The sequence below is a fragment of the Aulostomus chinensis genome, chromosome 9 (genome assembly GCF_037954235.1).
Source record: "Aulostomus chinensis isolate RoL2024-O1b breed Wild chromosome 9, RoL_Achi_v1.0, whole genome shotgun sequence".
NCBI classification, from domain to species: domain Eukaryota; kingdom Metazoa; phylum Chordata; class Actinopteri; order Syngnathiformes; family Aulostomidae; genus Aulostomus; species Aulostomus chinensis.
In genome coordinates this window covers 2,269,011-2,285,469 of record NC_141328.1, presented here as the reverse complement: position 1 = coordinate 2,285,469, position 16,459 = coordinate 2,269,011, and the positions used below count along the sequence as shown (strand labels likewise).

General features: G+C 48.2%; 1 protein-coding gene across 1 annotated transcript in view; it reads left to right on the top strand.

Moving 5' to 3' along the window:
* The window catches only part of LOC147255388 (XK-related protein 7-like), a 62,447-nt gene that overhangs the window by 39,790 nt on the left and 6,198 nt on the right, over positions 1-16,459 (top strand). Inside the window, exons 2-3 of the mRNA XM_086213070.1 lie at positions 11,345-11,544; positions 16,040-16,259. Coding sequence (XP_086069196.1) covers positions 11,345-11,544; positions 16,040-16,259 — 420 coding nt within the window. The remainder of the gene's footprint in view (positions 1-11,344; positions 11,545-16,039; positions 16,260-16,459) is intronic.

Below are 16,459 nucleotides of genomic sequence, written 5' to 3'. Positions count from 1 at the left end.
ATGAAGGTAAGGCTGTGTAACATCAGGCTCGCGAACCAAGCTGTGTTGTTGTTTTACTGACCGTCCTGAGGAGAAAATCATCTTCAGTCGAACAAGTCTAAAAATCTGAAGCGACGTTGAGTTAATCTGATTGTTAAACCTGCCGTCCGCCATGTTGGACCCATCCATCGTCCCTAAATGCACGAGTTATTGTTCGTCATCTGACTTCCCCAGGCGTCTCTGTCTGAGAGCCTTCAGGACAACCCTGACATCACCTCGTCCCCCTAGAACCAGCGCAGAAATAACACAGACGCAGAAACAACCCTGGCGCCCGGCCCCAGGACCAGATGAGAGCACGTGTGTGCGTTTCATTAGTTTCTCTCCAGCACGCAGACGCGACAGCAGGATGAAGCCAGACAAACACGACTCGTCGCAGGCAAACAAGCTTTTGAGTTTGAGTCTTAAGTCTTCCTGGAAGGTACCATCCATGTCCGTGTGGAAAATCAGACACTGAAACTCTGGATGGAGCCGGAGAAACGATAAGATTTCGTCTATTGGATTGAATCTAGTCATAACCAGCTGAAACTAGTTAGGATAAGCCACGCCCACTTGAATAAATCAGCGTGATCCTGTAAACTGCTCACCGAGGAATCCCTGAAGCTTATTACTACATAGAAACCTTATGTCGTAAGAAAGTCGTACCATCATACCTAGCTAACCGGATGAGGAATCGCATCCCTCCCTCGTGTGTGCGGTGCTATCAGCCCTGAACTGGCCTGGCCTCTGCACGCGTTTACCACAGAGGTCAAATGTTGGCAGTCGTGTGCCAATGTGAAATGACAGCGGCGAGTCCCGACCTGTGGGGGATGGCGTGTCGGCGGCACGTCTCCACAGCACCACGTTCTGGTGAAAATGGTAGTTTTACACATAATTAGCCTTTAGCAAGTATTACACCATTCTGCAACAAGGCGATTGCCGCAGGCCAAACCGGCCGCAGTGAAACCAAATCATCAGGTCTCAGCAGCGTGCTGAGAATGGAGGCCCCGGCTCACTGCTGCGGGGGAAGCTGGAGGTGCGGAACATGAGAAGCACTTTTTGTCTCATAAAAACTTAGAAGGCCTGTTGAAACTTTGGGGCCGACCCTCGGCAGCAGGAGGCCGAGACGGGACCCGGCTTCCTACCATGATTAAACCTCCTGAAAGTAATGACCTTCAGAATCGCGGGAGACCCAAGGAGGAGGGGGAGGAGGACGCCAGAACTCAGAATTACCTAACTGTTCTACAAAGACAAGTGAGGAAAATAATACAAATGAAGGAAATGCAACAAAAAAATAAGCAATGGAAAAAAAGAATGAAAAAGAAAAAAGGAAGGAGAGTCCCTGGGTGACAGAAGTCCTTGGTCAGATGATCCAGCGCCACGAGGACGTGTGAAACAATTTAACACAAACACCAGGCTTTTAGCGTCTGTCCTCCTGAGGGCTGACGGGCGGAGTACGCGCCCTCTGCTTTGGCCTCGTCGGGACTTCCTGCTGCATCCTCAACGACTTGGAGACGGATGAAGGTCACGTGGAGCCATGGCCAAGTACAAGTCATCATGATGAAAGCAAGAGGACGAGGTTGAAGGGTTTGTGAATTACTGATCTCACAGCTGGATTAAGAAAACCTGGATTAAAGCAGAGGAGGACCTGGGGAGTTAGTTAGCGACCGTTAGCTTCAGGCTAGCACACGTGGCCGGCTCCTTCTGCATCCTGGAGTCACAAAAAGGAACAAGGAGACGCGTGTTGGTGAGCACTTGAAAGGCGAAAAACCCTTTTTGGGTGACGCTTCACTTCAGTAGATGAATGGACGGATGCACACAGGGAGAGAAGACAATGAATGAGAGAAGCGATAGAAAGAGACAAGGCAAAAAAAGAGGGAAAAGTTCTTTGTATCATTCATCTCCCTTCCATGGCTCCATTATCATTTATTTCTCTCTTGTAATAAATATCGTTCCCTCTTCATCCATCCATCCTCATCTCCCCCTCTGATTGTTCCATAAACAGTGATTGATAAGCGAAGGCAGCGGCTCACCGATCACCTCCTCCTCTGTTCCTCTTTCCTCTCCTCCTCCATTACTTTTCCTTTCTCCCTTCATTACCTTTTCTTCTTGCCATAAATCTCCTCACCTCTCCTCACCCCCCTTCCCTCCTCCTCCTCCTGCTCCCTTTCACCCATCTTCTTCTTTCCCAGATTTTTTTTCTTCCCTCCGACTGAACTCACTCTCCTCTTCTTTTGGGATCATCATCATCACCATCATTTTCCTCCTCCTCTCTGCCTCTCATTCCTCTGTTTTCCTGCCTCTCCCTCCAGGTGAGCTATTTCAGGGGAGAAAGCAGGTCAAGTGCTGCTACTTGGATCGAACCTGAAGATCAATTTGAGACGTGTCGTAATTTTTAATTGATATCATGTTTTGGTCAGGTGTCTGTTCAGATTTGTAGTCATCAGCAGATTACGATGGACAGCACGTCCACAGTCGTTTCTCTGGAGCAAATTTTTACGTTGATTTAAACAACATGTGGCCATTTTTGACCAGCGGAGTTCTTAAGGGATAGAACACTTCCTGGTGTGACATGGAGCTGTGATATCCATCCATCCATCCATTTTCTCCCTCTTCTCCTGTTCAGGGTGGTGGGGGTGGAGCCTATCCCAGCAGCCTTCCCCCTAGACAGGTCACCAGTCCATGGCAGGGCCAACACATAGAGACAGACAACCATTGGCTCTCCCAGCCACGCCTACGGTCAATTTAGAGTCTGGATTAACCTGGTCCCTCTTGATGTCTTTGGACTGTGGAGGAAGCTGGAGTACCAGAGAGAACCCAGCAGGAACAGGGAGAACATGGAGACTCACCCAGAAAGACCCCGTGCTGCAGCCGGGGCCACAGTGAGGACCACTGCTCCACCGGGCCGCCGTGATATCCAATAACATATTAATACATGGTTGGATGTGCGTTTTAAAGATAAGAAGCTTCTACCTCAGTGCACTTTATTGCAGACCTCCATGTTTAATCTCGGTTCTCCTTCTCCTACCTCTCCCTCCTCTGCTTCCTTTTCCTTCTTTCTTTCTCCTCTTCACCTTTTTCCCGTGTCTTTCCTCTTTATTAATCTCTTTCAATTCCTCCTGCCCACAACCTGTATGTCTCCCTCTCCTCTTCCTGCTCCTTGTTTTCCCCTTGAAGTCATGACACAGTAGAACTACAGCTCTGCTATTTTGCAACTCCTGAATGACAAACGTGTGAGCGAGGGAGGGAGGGAGAGATGAAAGATCCAACTTGAGCCCTTGAGTTAAGTGATAACATCACCCGCTACACACACACACACAACTCCCAATTAAACACTTCAACGCGTGGCGTGATCTTATCTGATCGGCAGCTTTGGCAGCAGCGATCAATGCTTATTCACCTCTCACACACACACAAACGTCATGTCCTCTCTTTCTGTCACTTACTCCATATCGCTCCCTCAATTTTTCCCTTTTCCATGTTTTCTCCTTCCCTCCCATGACGCATAATCTCACCCAGACATTGTATGACGTTTTCTCCTCTTCTCGTCTTTCCTTTTTCTTTTTTTTCTGCCCCGTCCTTTTTCCATCTCTTCTCTGCTTCTTTGCAACCTTTTTTTCCCCCCTTCCTCTCCTCCCCTCACACTCTTCCATAATCTTGCCTCCTCCTCTCTCGACTGGGTGTCTCAGTGTGGCAGTCTAAGTAGGTCGTTGTTGACAGCTGAGCTCTTCAGACATTATTTCTGCTCTGTGTGGGCTTCCATACAACCCTCGCCGCTCTCCACAGACGCAGCACGCTGAGCCGCGATCGCTCTGAATCCCTGATAACCAGAGGTACCCGGACCTTTATCATGTTCACACTGTAGTCTCAACTCCACAGGTCCTGACATCCAAGTTAGCAGGGACCCCAGAGGGTCCGTCAGGATCGGATCCGTGTGTCCGAAAAAACGTCAAAGCTGAACAAAAACTGTAGGTTTTTGAAACGTTGCTTCATCTAAACTCACGATGCGCAGCCGTGAGTGATGTCAGGTCAAAGTTCCCCATTCACGCGCTCGCCCTGTCAGGCCCGTTATCGAGGATTGTCAATAAGGATTTGTTTGAAAGCTCAGAGGAAGTTGGAGAGTTGTTGAGGCAGCCAGCGACTCTGGTTCATGACTCTCAAGATCAGAGGAGGGAGAAGCATCAAAGAGGCGTTGATGCCGCCGCTGCAGCCCCTCGGAAACGTGGAGCAACGAGCAAACGCGCCACAATTCTGAGGGTCGGGACTCTGCTTCCTCTCGACCAGGTCGATGCTCGGCTTTGGTGGGTTCATACGTTTATGTGCGCGCTAACGTTCCAGTTTCATGAGGGGCGTGTAAACAGCATGTTCTGGTTGGATCATCAGAATCTCACTGTGGACTTGATCATTTTTTGATGAAGGCATTGGAAATGTGCTGAAATTAGTCAGGATGTAGGATGACTTCCCGGACATGCGTGTAGCGTGTTCAGAATACGTGTCTGAAGTCTGGTTGTTGCAACCTTGTGTCACATGTACCCTCCATTGCTTGCAGCCAGATTCAGAAATGCTAATGCTTAATGCTAACACGTAGACCGCAAACAGCTCACGTTGAACTTCCTGGAACTCATTCAAAGTCTTCTTAATCCTCGGCTGTGAGACCAGGGAACCAGATGTTCAACAATGAGATTATTTCTCTGTTTCACAAAATCCAGATTAAAATATGAAAGCGGGTGTAAAGTTTGAACAGCGACTCTCCAGATCAACCCAGTCACACGTCACTAAAATGGTTTATTTGTGAAGACTTTGAATGCAGATTTGCACCGGGGGGGGGGGGGGGGGGGGGGCCGGGGGCCCACACACACACACACACACACAAGATGTCACTAGAACATCTGCTACACCTCAGGATTGATGCCTCTCGTCTTTAATCATCCATCGCGACCCAGCTCTCTGGAAAAAAAAAGCTTGACTGCTACCAGCTAACATGAGCCACACACTTAGCTTATGAGCTAACGTTGTGTCATTCAGAAGTTTCATATTTTTGCTCTCTTCAGGGAAAGGTCACCACGTGAGTGGAACTTTGTGTTCTTCGTGTGTCACCAAACCAACAATAAACAACAATACTAACAATCGTGACGGACGGGTCGGCGTCGCGGCGAGCGAACCATCAGTTTGAGCTTCTCGTTTAAGAAAGATTAGCAGAATGAGTTTTGTTGAGGGTGAGAAATGTTTCAACAGCAGGTAAAACTGAAAAATGATTTAAAGACATTATCACAGTGTGATAGGCAGACGTTCTCCAGTGGAACCAAATATTTATGTTTTAATATGTGTAATGAGGGAAAGGTGCAATATTTTACCCTGTGTGTGTGTGTGTGTGTGTGTGTGTGTGTGTGTGTGTGTGTGTGTGTAGAGCCCAGGGTAGTTCTGTGTGTATTCAGTGTGTTTAACGTTGAGCTTTCTGACAGCTGCATTATTCACAGACTAGCAGGAGGCTGACTGTTCTAACCTCCTTCCACCCACTGCAGGGGGGCTTCTCATCTCTGCTGGGGGCTGCTCGCCCTCCACCACGATGCTGACACAGTAACATACTGTATGCCTGTGAGCCTCTATCACCTCTGCATTTCCATGTATTCACAGTTTAAAACTGCTTTGCTTCACGGTTCTTTGGTCAAGATAAACCCACCTCCCTTGAGGTGGGAGGCAGTGACACAGGACACCACATCATGATTTTATTTATCTGCAACATTTTCATCAATTATCCAACATTAAATCTACCAGTCTCACTGGTTTGTGGTCAAGGGAAACCCATGGCGATGCTAACTTCCTGTTTGACTACAAAAAGACCCGGCCTGCTATCACTGAATGGGATATGAATGCTTCCTAGGTCATTTCAAGTCGAGTCACGGCGTATTTTTACATCTCGGGTTTAACATGCACACCAAAAACATGGAGAGAGAGCAGACAGTGGGTTTACCACCATCGCAGACATTAGAGTGTCTTACCGCCATGGTTCAACTCCCTGAACACTGGAAATAAAAAAATATGATCGATACGCAAGTATTTACAATACATATGACAGGGCCGGCCCGGTGGAGCAGTGGTCCTCACCGTGGCCCCCCAGCAAGAAGGTTGAGGGTGGAGCCCCGGCTGCAGCACGGGGTCTTTCTGGGTGAGTCTCCATGTTCTCCCTGTTCCTGCTGGGTTCTCTCTGGTACTCCAGCTTCCTCCACAGTCCAAAGACATCAAGAGGGACCAGGTTAATCCAGACTCTAAATTGACCGTAGGCGTGGCTGGGAGAGCCAATGGTTGTCTGTCTCTATGTGTTGGCCCTGCCATGGACTGGTGACCTGTGCAGGGGGAGGGCTGCTGGGATAGGCTCCACCCACACCACCCTGAACAGGAGAAGAGGGAGAAGATGGAGGGATGGATGGATAGATAATACAACATCTCAATGATTCAAACAATGTGCAGCTAGTAGCAATAGCAGCTAGTAGCGATAGCAGCTAGCACCGATAGCAGCTAGCACCAATAGCAGCTAGTAGTGATAGCAGCTAGCACAAATAGCAGGTAGTAGCGATAGCAGCTAGCACCAATAGCAGCTAGCATCGATAGCAGTATCCACCTCAGCTCTGACAGAGGGCCTGGAACAATTCCCTCAATCAGCAAGTCCCTGCCAGGGTCAAGGGGCCGCTCCCTGCGTGTTGTTGCCTGAACGTTCTGGAGTGAGCTGCTGGTCGGAGGCCATGTTCTGAGGGGAGGAAGTCCAACAGAACATCCTGTGGTACTGGAGCGAGGCCAAACGCACCGCAGACTCTTACTGTATTTATATATTTATTAGACAGCAGCTTCCAGTGTGACTCAGACAATCATAAGAGGCATTTATGGTGTAGACACAAAACACACACACACACACACACACACACACACAGGCAATAAATGCCACTGATTGGCGGAGTGATAATGGCCAGGTTGAGAGCCTCTTCGGACAAGTGCTGAAGGTTAAGAGCTCCCTGGCTCCTCTGCTATCTGCTGAAATGTTAACGGAATATATAGAAAAAGTCTGTGTGTGTGTGTGTGTGTGTGTGTGTGTGTGTGTGTGTGTGTGTGTGTGTGAAGCTAATAGATAAACAGTTGTTAAAACTTGGTGCCGGTACCAATTTTCCTCTGAGTGTCTTTGATCAAGCGCAGCATCAAGTTATTAATAAACGCTCATGTCCCCGCCTCTTCTCTCCTGGCTCCTCTCACTCGTGTCCTCTGCGTGTGGATGGGGGGGTTTCCTTGACGGCCCGTGATGTTAACGTGTAGATGTCAGGAATGTGATGAAATGAACGTGTGATTTAACACCAACCCTCATCTTTCTCTCGTTTGTTGCTTCAGGTAAACAAACCATTAATTACTTGCGACTCTGATGTCTGTTTCCTGACATTTATCACCTCTCACTGCATCCTCAATGTGTGTTTGGTGATCAATTTCAAGCCACCGAGCCGTAATGTTGAGAAAATTGCTGCCTGTGAGCTGATGCTTTGGCAGCGACATGCATCATTATAGCAATGATGATAATTATAAATAAAGAAACGTTCACGTCGTTTATCAAGATGTCAGACGGGATAATTAACAGCCAGATGAGGTTGTCTGGTCTAATTTGTGTGGATTAAGGAAATGTTACATCTACTCTGATAGGTCGCATTAAATAATGCATGACATGGTCAAAAGTCAGGCTGTTCTCATGATAAATTCATCGTTGTTCCTGTGAAAGTGTTGCAGTACACTTTGTAATGTACGATGACCCAAAGAACGGCGAGGCAGGAGAAGAGGAGCCAGGCGTCGGCCGTGTTTCAGGCCACGTAGACGAGTGTTGGTAGCGGCACCATGGTAACGTTGACCGTCATGTTTCTGGAGACAAATCTGTTTTTTCAGCAGGATTATGGGATGTATTTTTATTTTATGTTTCTCATAAAACACACACACCAAAGACAGTTGAGCGTGGCCGCTCGGGAGACTCCAGAAGGGGACAGACCGTTTGCTGATGTTTGACTCGCCAGCGCGCCGTTGGTTGTTTGATGGACTCGTGAGGTAGACGAGCACCTCGGTGGAAACACATGACGTCGCTTGGATCAGAGGAAAAGGCATAACTGTACATAACTTTCCATAGGAGATTATGGGAACGCTTTGTGATACTATGTCCAGGAAGTATCTGCACTTGATGTGTACACCGCCTCCCACGCCTAGGCTGGGGTCCGCCGCCGTGCGAGCTTCTCCCTCCTGGTTCCCAGCGCTCCAGCAGCTCTCTGAGCCTGGCTGCAGGGTTTTGTTCCCATTCAGAGCATTAGTGAGTTCAGCCACTGATGCCGGGCGATAAGACTTGGCTCTCGCTCGACCTTTCGGTTCATCCCAAAGGTGTTGGCTGGAGTCGAGTCCAGAGCCGCTGTGCAGGCCAGTCAGGTTCTCCCCATCCAAACTGAAACCTGAGCACAGCAGCAACACGGCAGGATGCTCAGGAAACGATGCTCCTGCATCAACACACTCATGGGGCCCATCCAGGATTATTTTCTCTTTATATTGTGTCATTTTAGTTCCTTCAGTGTCTTCATAATTACAACGGCCACTTTTTCCTAGGAGGCCGGTCCCCATCCATAATGACATCACAATTCTGGTTGTCGAAGGTCAGCGTCACCTAACTTTAACGCCATATTTCTTGAGAGAAGTGCCCTGAATAGAGTGCCACGGTCCACTGGGAGGTCATGCACAGAAGCGTACAACTGAGATGGTCTCAGTACTGGTTTTACTGGTGTGAATTCAAAAACACCCCCATCCAGACTGGATGGTGGCGAGTCAAACATCAGCAAACGGTCTGTCGCCTTCGACCCAAATGAAGGATCTCTCATCTTAAATGAAGCGTTTGGTTGGTGAGCCGGTGGAGTCGAGTCCTTGAACACTGCTGAAGCGTTCACTTCCTAATGGAACGAACCCACTCACATTACCAATCCCAGTTTATCTGTGACTGGAATCATTAATAAAGGATTTTTATGACTTGTTTACTGATGTTTATGGAGGATAAACTAGCAGCAAATCACACTGATGCATATTACCAGTGAATTTCTGCTGTTTTGTAATTTTACTTCTTTGTGGAGGGACGTTTTGACTCCCGTCTTTATGGTGTTGTGTTTGGAAGTGTTGCTGCAGCTTCTGGTGATTTCACAGAAATGAAAAATCTCTGCTTCTGCCTCCTGTTCCATCTCTTGACTTGTTAATTTAAAAGAGATTTAATGAGGTCTGTGTAAGGGTTTAATTTCCTTGGGTTCATTCGAGGTTCACATCAGACTTGGCAGCATCTTTCTACACACACACACACACACACATTCTACACAAGTGTTCTCAGCGGTCCAACTGGGGCCTCGTAGATAGTAATATTTTGGTGAGGACAGGAGAGTGGAAGGAGAAGAGAGGAGGAGAAAAGTAGAGTGATAGGAGGGGAGGACACAGACGTGATAGATGAAATACAGTGGTTAGAGAGAAAGAAATGAGGGGTAAAGAGTTATTGAAGATGTCATAGTAGAGGAGCAGAGGAGAATGGATGGAGCTACTGAGGGAGGCGTAGTAGAGGAGCAGAGGAGAACGGACGGAGCTACTGAGGGAGGCGTAGTAGAGGAGCAGAGTAGAATGGATGGAGCTACTGAGAGAGGCGTAGTAGAGGAGCAGAGGAGAACGGACGGAGCTACTGAGGGAGGCGTAGTAGAGGAGCAGAGGAGAACGGATGGAGCTACTGAGGGAGGCGTAGTAGAGGAGCAGAGGAGAACGGATGGAGCTACTGAGGGAGGCGTAGTAGAGGAGCAGAGAACGGATGGAGCTACTGAGGGAGGCGTAGTAGAGGAGCAGAGGAGAACGGACGGAGCTACTGAGGGAGGCGTAGTAGAGGAGCAGAGGAGAACGGATGGAGCTACTGAGGGAGGCGTAGTAGAGGAGCAGAGAACGGATGGAGCTACTGAGGGAGGCGTAGTAGAGGAGCAGAGTAGAACGGACGGAGCTACTGAGGGAGGCGTAGTAGAGGAGCAGAGTAGAACGGACGGAGCTACTGAGGGAGGCGTAGTAGAGGAGCAGAGAACGGACGGAGCTACTGAGGGAGGCGTAGTAGAGGAGCAGAGAACGGATGGAGCTACTGAGGGAGGCGTAGTAGAGGAGCAGAGGAGAACGGACGGAGCTACTGAGGGAGGCGTAGTAGAGGAGCAGAGGAGAACGGACGGAGCTACTGAGGGAGGCGTAGTAGAGGAGCAGAGGAGAACGGACGGAGCTACTGAGGGAGGCGTAGTAGAGGAGCAGAGAACGGACGGAGCTACTGAGGGAGGCGTAGTAGAGGAGCAGAGGAGAACGGACGGAGCTACTGAGGGAGGCGTAGTAGAGGAGCAGAGGAGAACGGATGGAGCTACTGAGGGAGGCGTAGTAGAGGAGCAGAGGAGAACGGATGGAGCTACTGAGGGAGGCGTAGTAGAGGAGCAGAGAACGGATGGAGCTACTGAGGGAGGCGTAGTAGAGGAGCAGAGGAGAACGGACGGAGCTACTGAGGGAGGCGTAGTAGAGGAGCAGAGTAGAACGGACGGAGCTACTGAGGGAGGCGTAGTAGAGGAGCAGAGAATGGATGGAGCTACTGAGGGAGGCGTAGTAGAGGAGCAGAGAACGGATGGAGCTACTGAGGGAGGCGTAGTAGAGGAGCAGAGACCCAGGAGTGAATGGACGAGCTCTGCTTGGACAGCAAATAATTTGCAGAGCCACAGATTTCCAGGTTGCCTTGTTGGCCTTCCAGCCTGTCTGTCATCCGGTGTGTGTGTGTGTGTGTGTGTGTGTGTGTGTGTGCGTGCGTGTGTCCATTTATGTTAAGCTTCCAGAATGTGTCTATTGGTTGAGGTGTGTAGAAACGTTTGTCATGCACACACATCCACAAGTGCAGGTGTGCTTGTCCTTATTTGCGGGCTGGAGTATCATCATCATCATATATGCTGACATACGTGTGTGTGTGTGTGTGTGTGTGTGTGTGCGCGCGCGCGTGTGTGCTCCCGGGATATTTTTACTCCTCTATTTAAAATGTGCTTGAGCATGCAGAAGTGTGTGGAGTGTCATCTCACTTTTCTTCCTGTGAGCTTCATTGTTCCCCCACAACCTGCCTGCCCTGCTGTGCTAGTACTGATGACCAGCAACTTCTCCCATGATGCACTGCTCCTTCCCTCAGCACACACTTTAGCCATGTTTCCTCTTCTCCATCTAACAATGTGATAGAATGTCTCAGACCCTGCTGGAGTAGCAGACAGCACTCCTCTAAACCAGTGTTTCTCCCTGCCAGGTACATCCACGCCCTCTACCTGGGCGCCCAGAGCCGTTGGCATAGCAACGGGCCCCGCCACCACTTCCACTGGCGGCTGATGTTTGAGAGCGCTGACATCACCATGCTCCGCCTCCTGGAGGCTTTCCTGAAATCTGCACCACAGCTGGTGCTCCAGCTGAGCATCATGATCCACGGGAATGCCGTCCTACCCCTGCAAGGTGAGAGAGACCCGCCTCCTCGCCGTGCAAAGCTGATGACCTCGTTCCTCATCTGCTGATGAGTTGAAGAATGATTGTTGAATCTCTGGCGTCGTTCTGATACTGGGGCCATCGTTCCACCTGGTGCTGGACTCTTTACTGGTCTGAGGTCAGAGATACATTGAACCTGGTGCTTGACTTACTGGTCAGTTTTGAAAGCGTTCACCAACTCGCCGCTGCTGACCTGGTTTCTGCTCAACATATTTTCATGATTTGATATTATAGTTATTATTTGTGCATAATCCTAAAACAACTTCACCCTGCAAAAACCTTGAAAAGGAAATCCACTCGTCCCTCGTCCTCGCAGTCAGACGAGAGGATAAATATTCTTCTCTTCCAGGCGCTGAGCCCCACTCCGGTTAGCTTAGCATGACAATCAGCAGCGGATGAGCACGGTGAGATTTGCTTTGAAGTAACAATTTCAAATTATGAGAAAGAAGAGCGACTGCTGAGAGGACAAGCAGGATGAGCGCTGGACTCCAACATCCACAACCGGGCCTCACGTTGACCCTCCTAGCTGGTTAGCTAAACTCCAGTTTAAGCTCCGGGTCTAAGCTGTTGTAAGCGAGACGTGTCCCCCGCCGTTGCCTTGTGAGTGGTTTTAACACACGTGGGGAGCGAGAAAGCGCTTTAGTTGATGATGTGTGATGACAAAGTGCTGTTTCCTGATATAAAGCAATAAACTGTGTGAGCACAATTGCGTTATTAGCGATGCAAGATAAGATAAAAGAGCCACGCTGGACTGAACTGAACTTGTCTGCTCAGATTTGATTGGACATCATGTTACTGGATGTTATCAGCTGTCATTCCTGATGGTTGCAGAGACGTCTGCAGACGGACGGGAGGTTTAATGAAGTGAGTGTGAGTGCTGAGGCCAGATATCAGTGGGAGAGTCGATGCTTTATTCATGCGCCGCTTAAAAGAAGCAGATTGGCCTTTGATGAATAAAACAAACCACATTCTCTTTCTCTCTCACTCACAGGTTCACTCACTCATACTGTACACACTCCCAGCGTTCACACACACCTGCCAGCGCACAAGTCAGACACATATTTAAACTGTAAAAACATAAAAATACACTCACAGCAGACGCACACACACACACACGAGTGGAAATCTTGCAGTGACGTGCATTTGAGCATCTAGAACGAAACACATTTGTTCCTCTGTACTTGTGAGGACTCCCTTACATAACCCTCCCTGGTCTGTCAGCCTAACCTCCTCGTAAACCAGGCGGCGCGCGCTGACGACTCATCATGCTTCTTGTTGATGTGTTTTAAAAATGCAGCAGCCAACACGGATGCCGATGAGGCTCACTGATTTATCCATTCATCAATCAATGTAATTAATCCGCTATCATTGCTGCCAATTAGTCTTTCAACTCTAACATCCCAAACATGGGCTGAGTCCAGTTTTCTCCAACTGTGAGGATTTTAAGGCTTTTAACCGCATATGTGTGAGGACAATGTTTTCTACCCACAATCCCTTCTGCTGTATGATGTCAGAGGTGTTGTTATGGTCACTTGAACGCCCTGCGTTTACTGTCCATTGGTATTCCACTGGAGCGCAGCAGTAACTGTTGAAAAAAACTGCTCGGATTTCACAGTAATTAGTTATATTTGAAATGTATTTTTGTGTTTCTGATACAAACTCACAGCGTACGTGGCGTAGTCGCCGCCTGTGCCTCCTGACCCTCCTGACTGACTCTGCCCACGATTGCCACAGTTTATGCCCGAGCAGCGGCGTCTCTGGAGGCCACCGCTTCATCCGACGCTGTCAGATTTAGAGCTCCACAGCTGCTCTATAAGTCTCCACTCTGGTTTCCAGATGTTTTATGATCTTGGACTTGTCTCAGTCTCGGGGGGGCAACAGGTTTTCCTCTGGTTCTGAGTTTACACATTGTGTCGTGGTTCTCCAGGGGACCTGCAGTGCTGCGCCAGGCCCACATAGGAGCAATCAAGTGGAGCAGAGGAGGAGGATGGAGGCTCTGGTTGTCTGGGGGGGGCTTGCAACTCCCACCAGGATCAACAGATCATTGTTGTTTTTTTAAGCATAAAACTGGAAATGTCGTTTAGGACTGAGAACAAAAAAAAATGCAAATATCAAATAGATTTTCTGCTTGAAAATCATCTTTTTCTGTCCAAATGACCATCAAGGGTTAATAAAAAAAAAAAAGAACCGCTGAGCTCAGCACTTTGAACAATGTCATGTTTGTTTGCTTGTGTGTTTGTTGTTGGTATGTGAAGTTTTGTCATGCTCCTTTTTAAATGTTCGGTGGGCTTTAAAAAAGTGAATGAAAATGTTCATAAAATGCTGGCGGGTGAAGAGTTAAATGAACAGAAGCTTACGACTAATGAGCGTTCAAGGAAGAAGGTTCAGCAGGGGTTACGGCCAGCGATTCAAAGATGTTTTATTGGCTCCTGCTCAGAGTACACGTTACAAGCTGCTCTACTTTAATGTACTACTACTTTGTGTTTTTCTACATTGACGATCCAAAGAGAGAAACATTTTCTTCCTTTCGGTCGAGGCTGTGGTGAGCAACCGTGAGCTGCAGAGACACTGGTGGGGCAAAAATCACACGAAACCGCTAAAAAAATTAAAAAGGACCACATGATCCTCGCAAACCGCTGCACTACTTTCATTTTTTTTGATTTCCACTTCAAATTGTAAACATCAAATTAAAACTGCTGTTAGCTTCCACATGAATAACTGTTCCTGTTTTGCTTCTTTTCGAAGAGGAAAAATGGCATAAAAAGCAAAGCTGGTTCTGCTTCTTTAATTTTAATGCCCTCTCACTGCGATTCCCCACAAATTTGAGAGACGATGATTAACTCTGATGAATGTTTAATTTGTTAAACTGGGCGTCTGGCGGCGGCTCACAGTTACTGTACGATTGTGGGTTAATGATCATTTGACTCCAGTAAGACCTCGTTCTGGTCCGTTTGAATTAGCCAGAGGACAAAGCAACAGACGTGTGTAGGAAATCCTTTAATTAGCTGGTAATCAGCAGCATGTCCATGAGCTTTTAAGGCGCCATAAACACATCGGTTCATCACTAGGCATGAATTTGTTCTCCTTGTTGTTGAGAAAGATAGTGAATCGTCAGTCAATCTTGATTTCTCCCCCTCACTTTTGTCCAAATATCACAATATTCAAAATCAAAATGTGTCAGTCATTACATTCAAAGTGGACGTTCCAATAAGAAGAACCTCATGGGATTGTGTTTGTAACTGTAACGACTGGCTGAGATCAGACAGGAGACTGACCTAAAACCCACGACTCACACACTCGGCAGCAAAACCCTGTCCAGAGCACAAGGAGGTCCATCTAAAGGCAAGCAAACAAACCGTAGTCCAGCAGGAAGTGGTCCTCTCCTGGTTCCACTACCAACAGGAAGTGGTCCTCTCCTGGTTCCACTACCAAAAAGGAAGTGGTCATCTCCTGGTTCCTCCACCAACAGGAAGAGGTCATCTCCTGGTTTCTCCACCAACAGGAAGTGGTCCTCTCCTGGTTCCACTACCAAAAAGGAAGTGGTCATCTCCTGGTTCCTCCACCAACAGGAAGAGGTCATCTCCTGGTTTCTCCACCAACAGGAAGTGGTCATCTCCTGGTTCCTCCACCAACAGGAAGTGGTCATCTCCTGGTTCCTCTACCAACAGGAAGTGGTCCTCTCCTTGTTCCTACCCCAGCAGCCAATGAGATCGCTCCATGTGATTATGGTTGATTGAACCAGTAAATCAGCTCTGGTGAAAAAAAGTTGATGGTCTTCCAGGTTTAGTTCATCAAGATCATCTTCACTAATGAACCCTCTGATGAAGCAACGGTTAGCAGTGTTATGCTAACGTTAGCCTACGAAGGAACTACACTGGGGTCACATGACCTCAGCGTCACCACAATGATATTTATGTCTTATTTCAATGGTTTTCTCCTAAAATGATTCCACTCACTAATTCAACAGCTAAGAAATCTCCTCTGGATCAAGTCACAGTCAGAAGGACGGTCCAACGGACCACCACACCACTGCCAGTAATACAGTCGAGATAATCTGGACAAATTGCAACAATCAGACATAATTACTGAATTTGTCCCACGCGGCCTCTTGTTTACTTTTTCCATTTCTTGATCCTTTGTGCAACACCAATAAGAAACAAAGCTGAGAAAATAGTGGTCTGTGTTTTAAAACTAGCAGTCACTCAGCAGCAGTGAAAAGAGCTGAGCAACATTTAGGACGATCACGACGATGGCATGCAAGTGGATTCTATATGTGTAATTGCCAGTGTTTGTCAGGGCCAGTCCTTTGTTGACGTGTTTTCTCTAACTGGCTCGCTTCTCCTTTCTATATTTTGCCAGCAATCTTCCTGGTCTCATTTGCTCCCTTTCCCACATCCATTGCCAAATGTCTATTTGTGCCTCTCCCCTCCCTTCCTCTTATTTGCCCCTCTCTCTGTCCCGGCAGGTCTCTCGGCCTCCGCCTCCTTGGTCTCTCTGGCCTGGATGATCGCCTCCTACCAGAAGGTTCTGAGGGACTCTCGTGATGACAAGCTGCCCATGTCCTACAAGGCCGTCATTGCCCAGATGCTGTGGCATTTCTTCACCATCGGGGCGAGGACGGTGGCGTTCGCCCTCTTTGCCTCTGTCTTCCAGCTCTACTTCGGCATATTCATCGTTAGCCACTGGTGCGCCAGATTTGACCTGATGCTTTGTCCAAAATTAGACGCCTCTGAGAAAATGAGTTCTTTCGGATCTGCCTTATTTTTTTACCAGACATTTAGCCCAGTTGGCTTTGGGCTAACTACAAGTGACAGATTCTTATTGCGTAACACTGACTGGTCTTTTATGACCTCCGCCAGTCGATGCAGCGGGATTTGCGGTAATG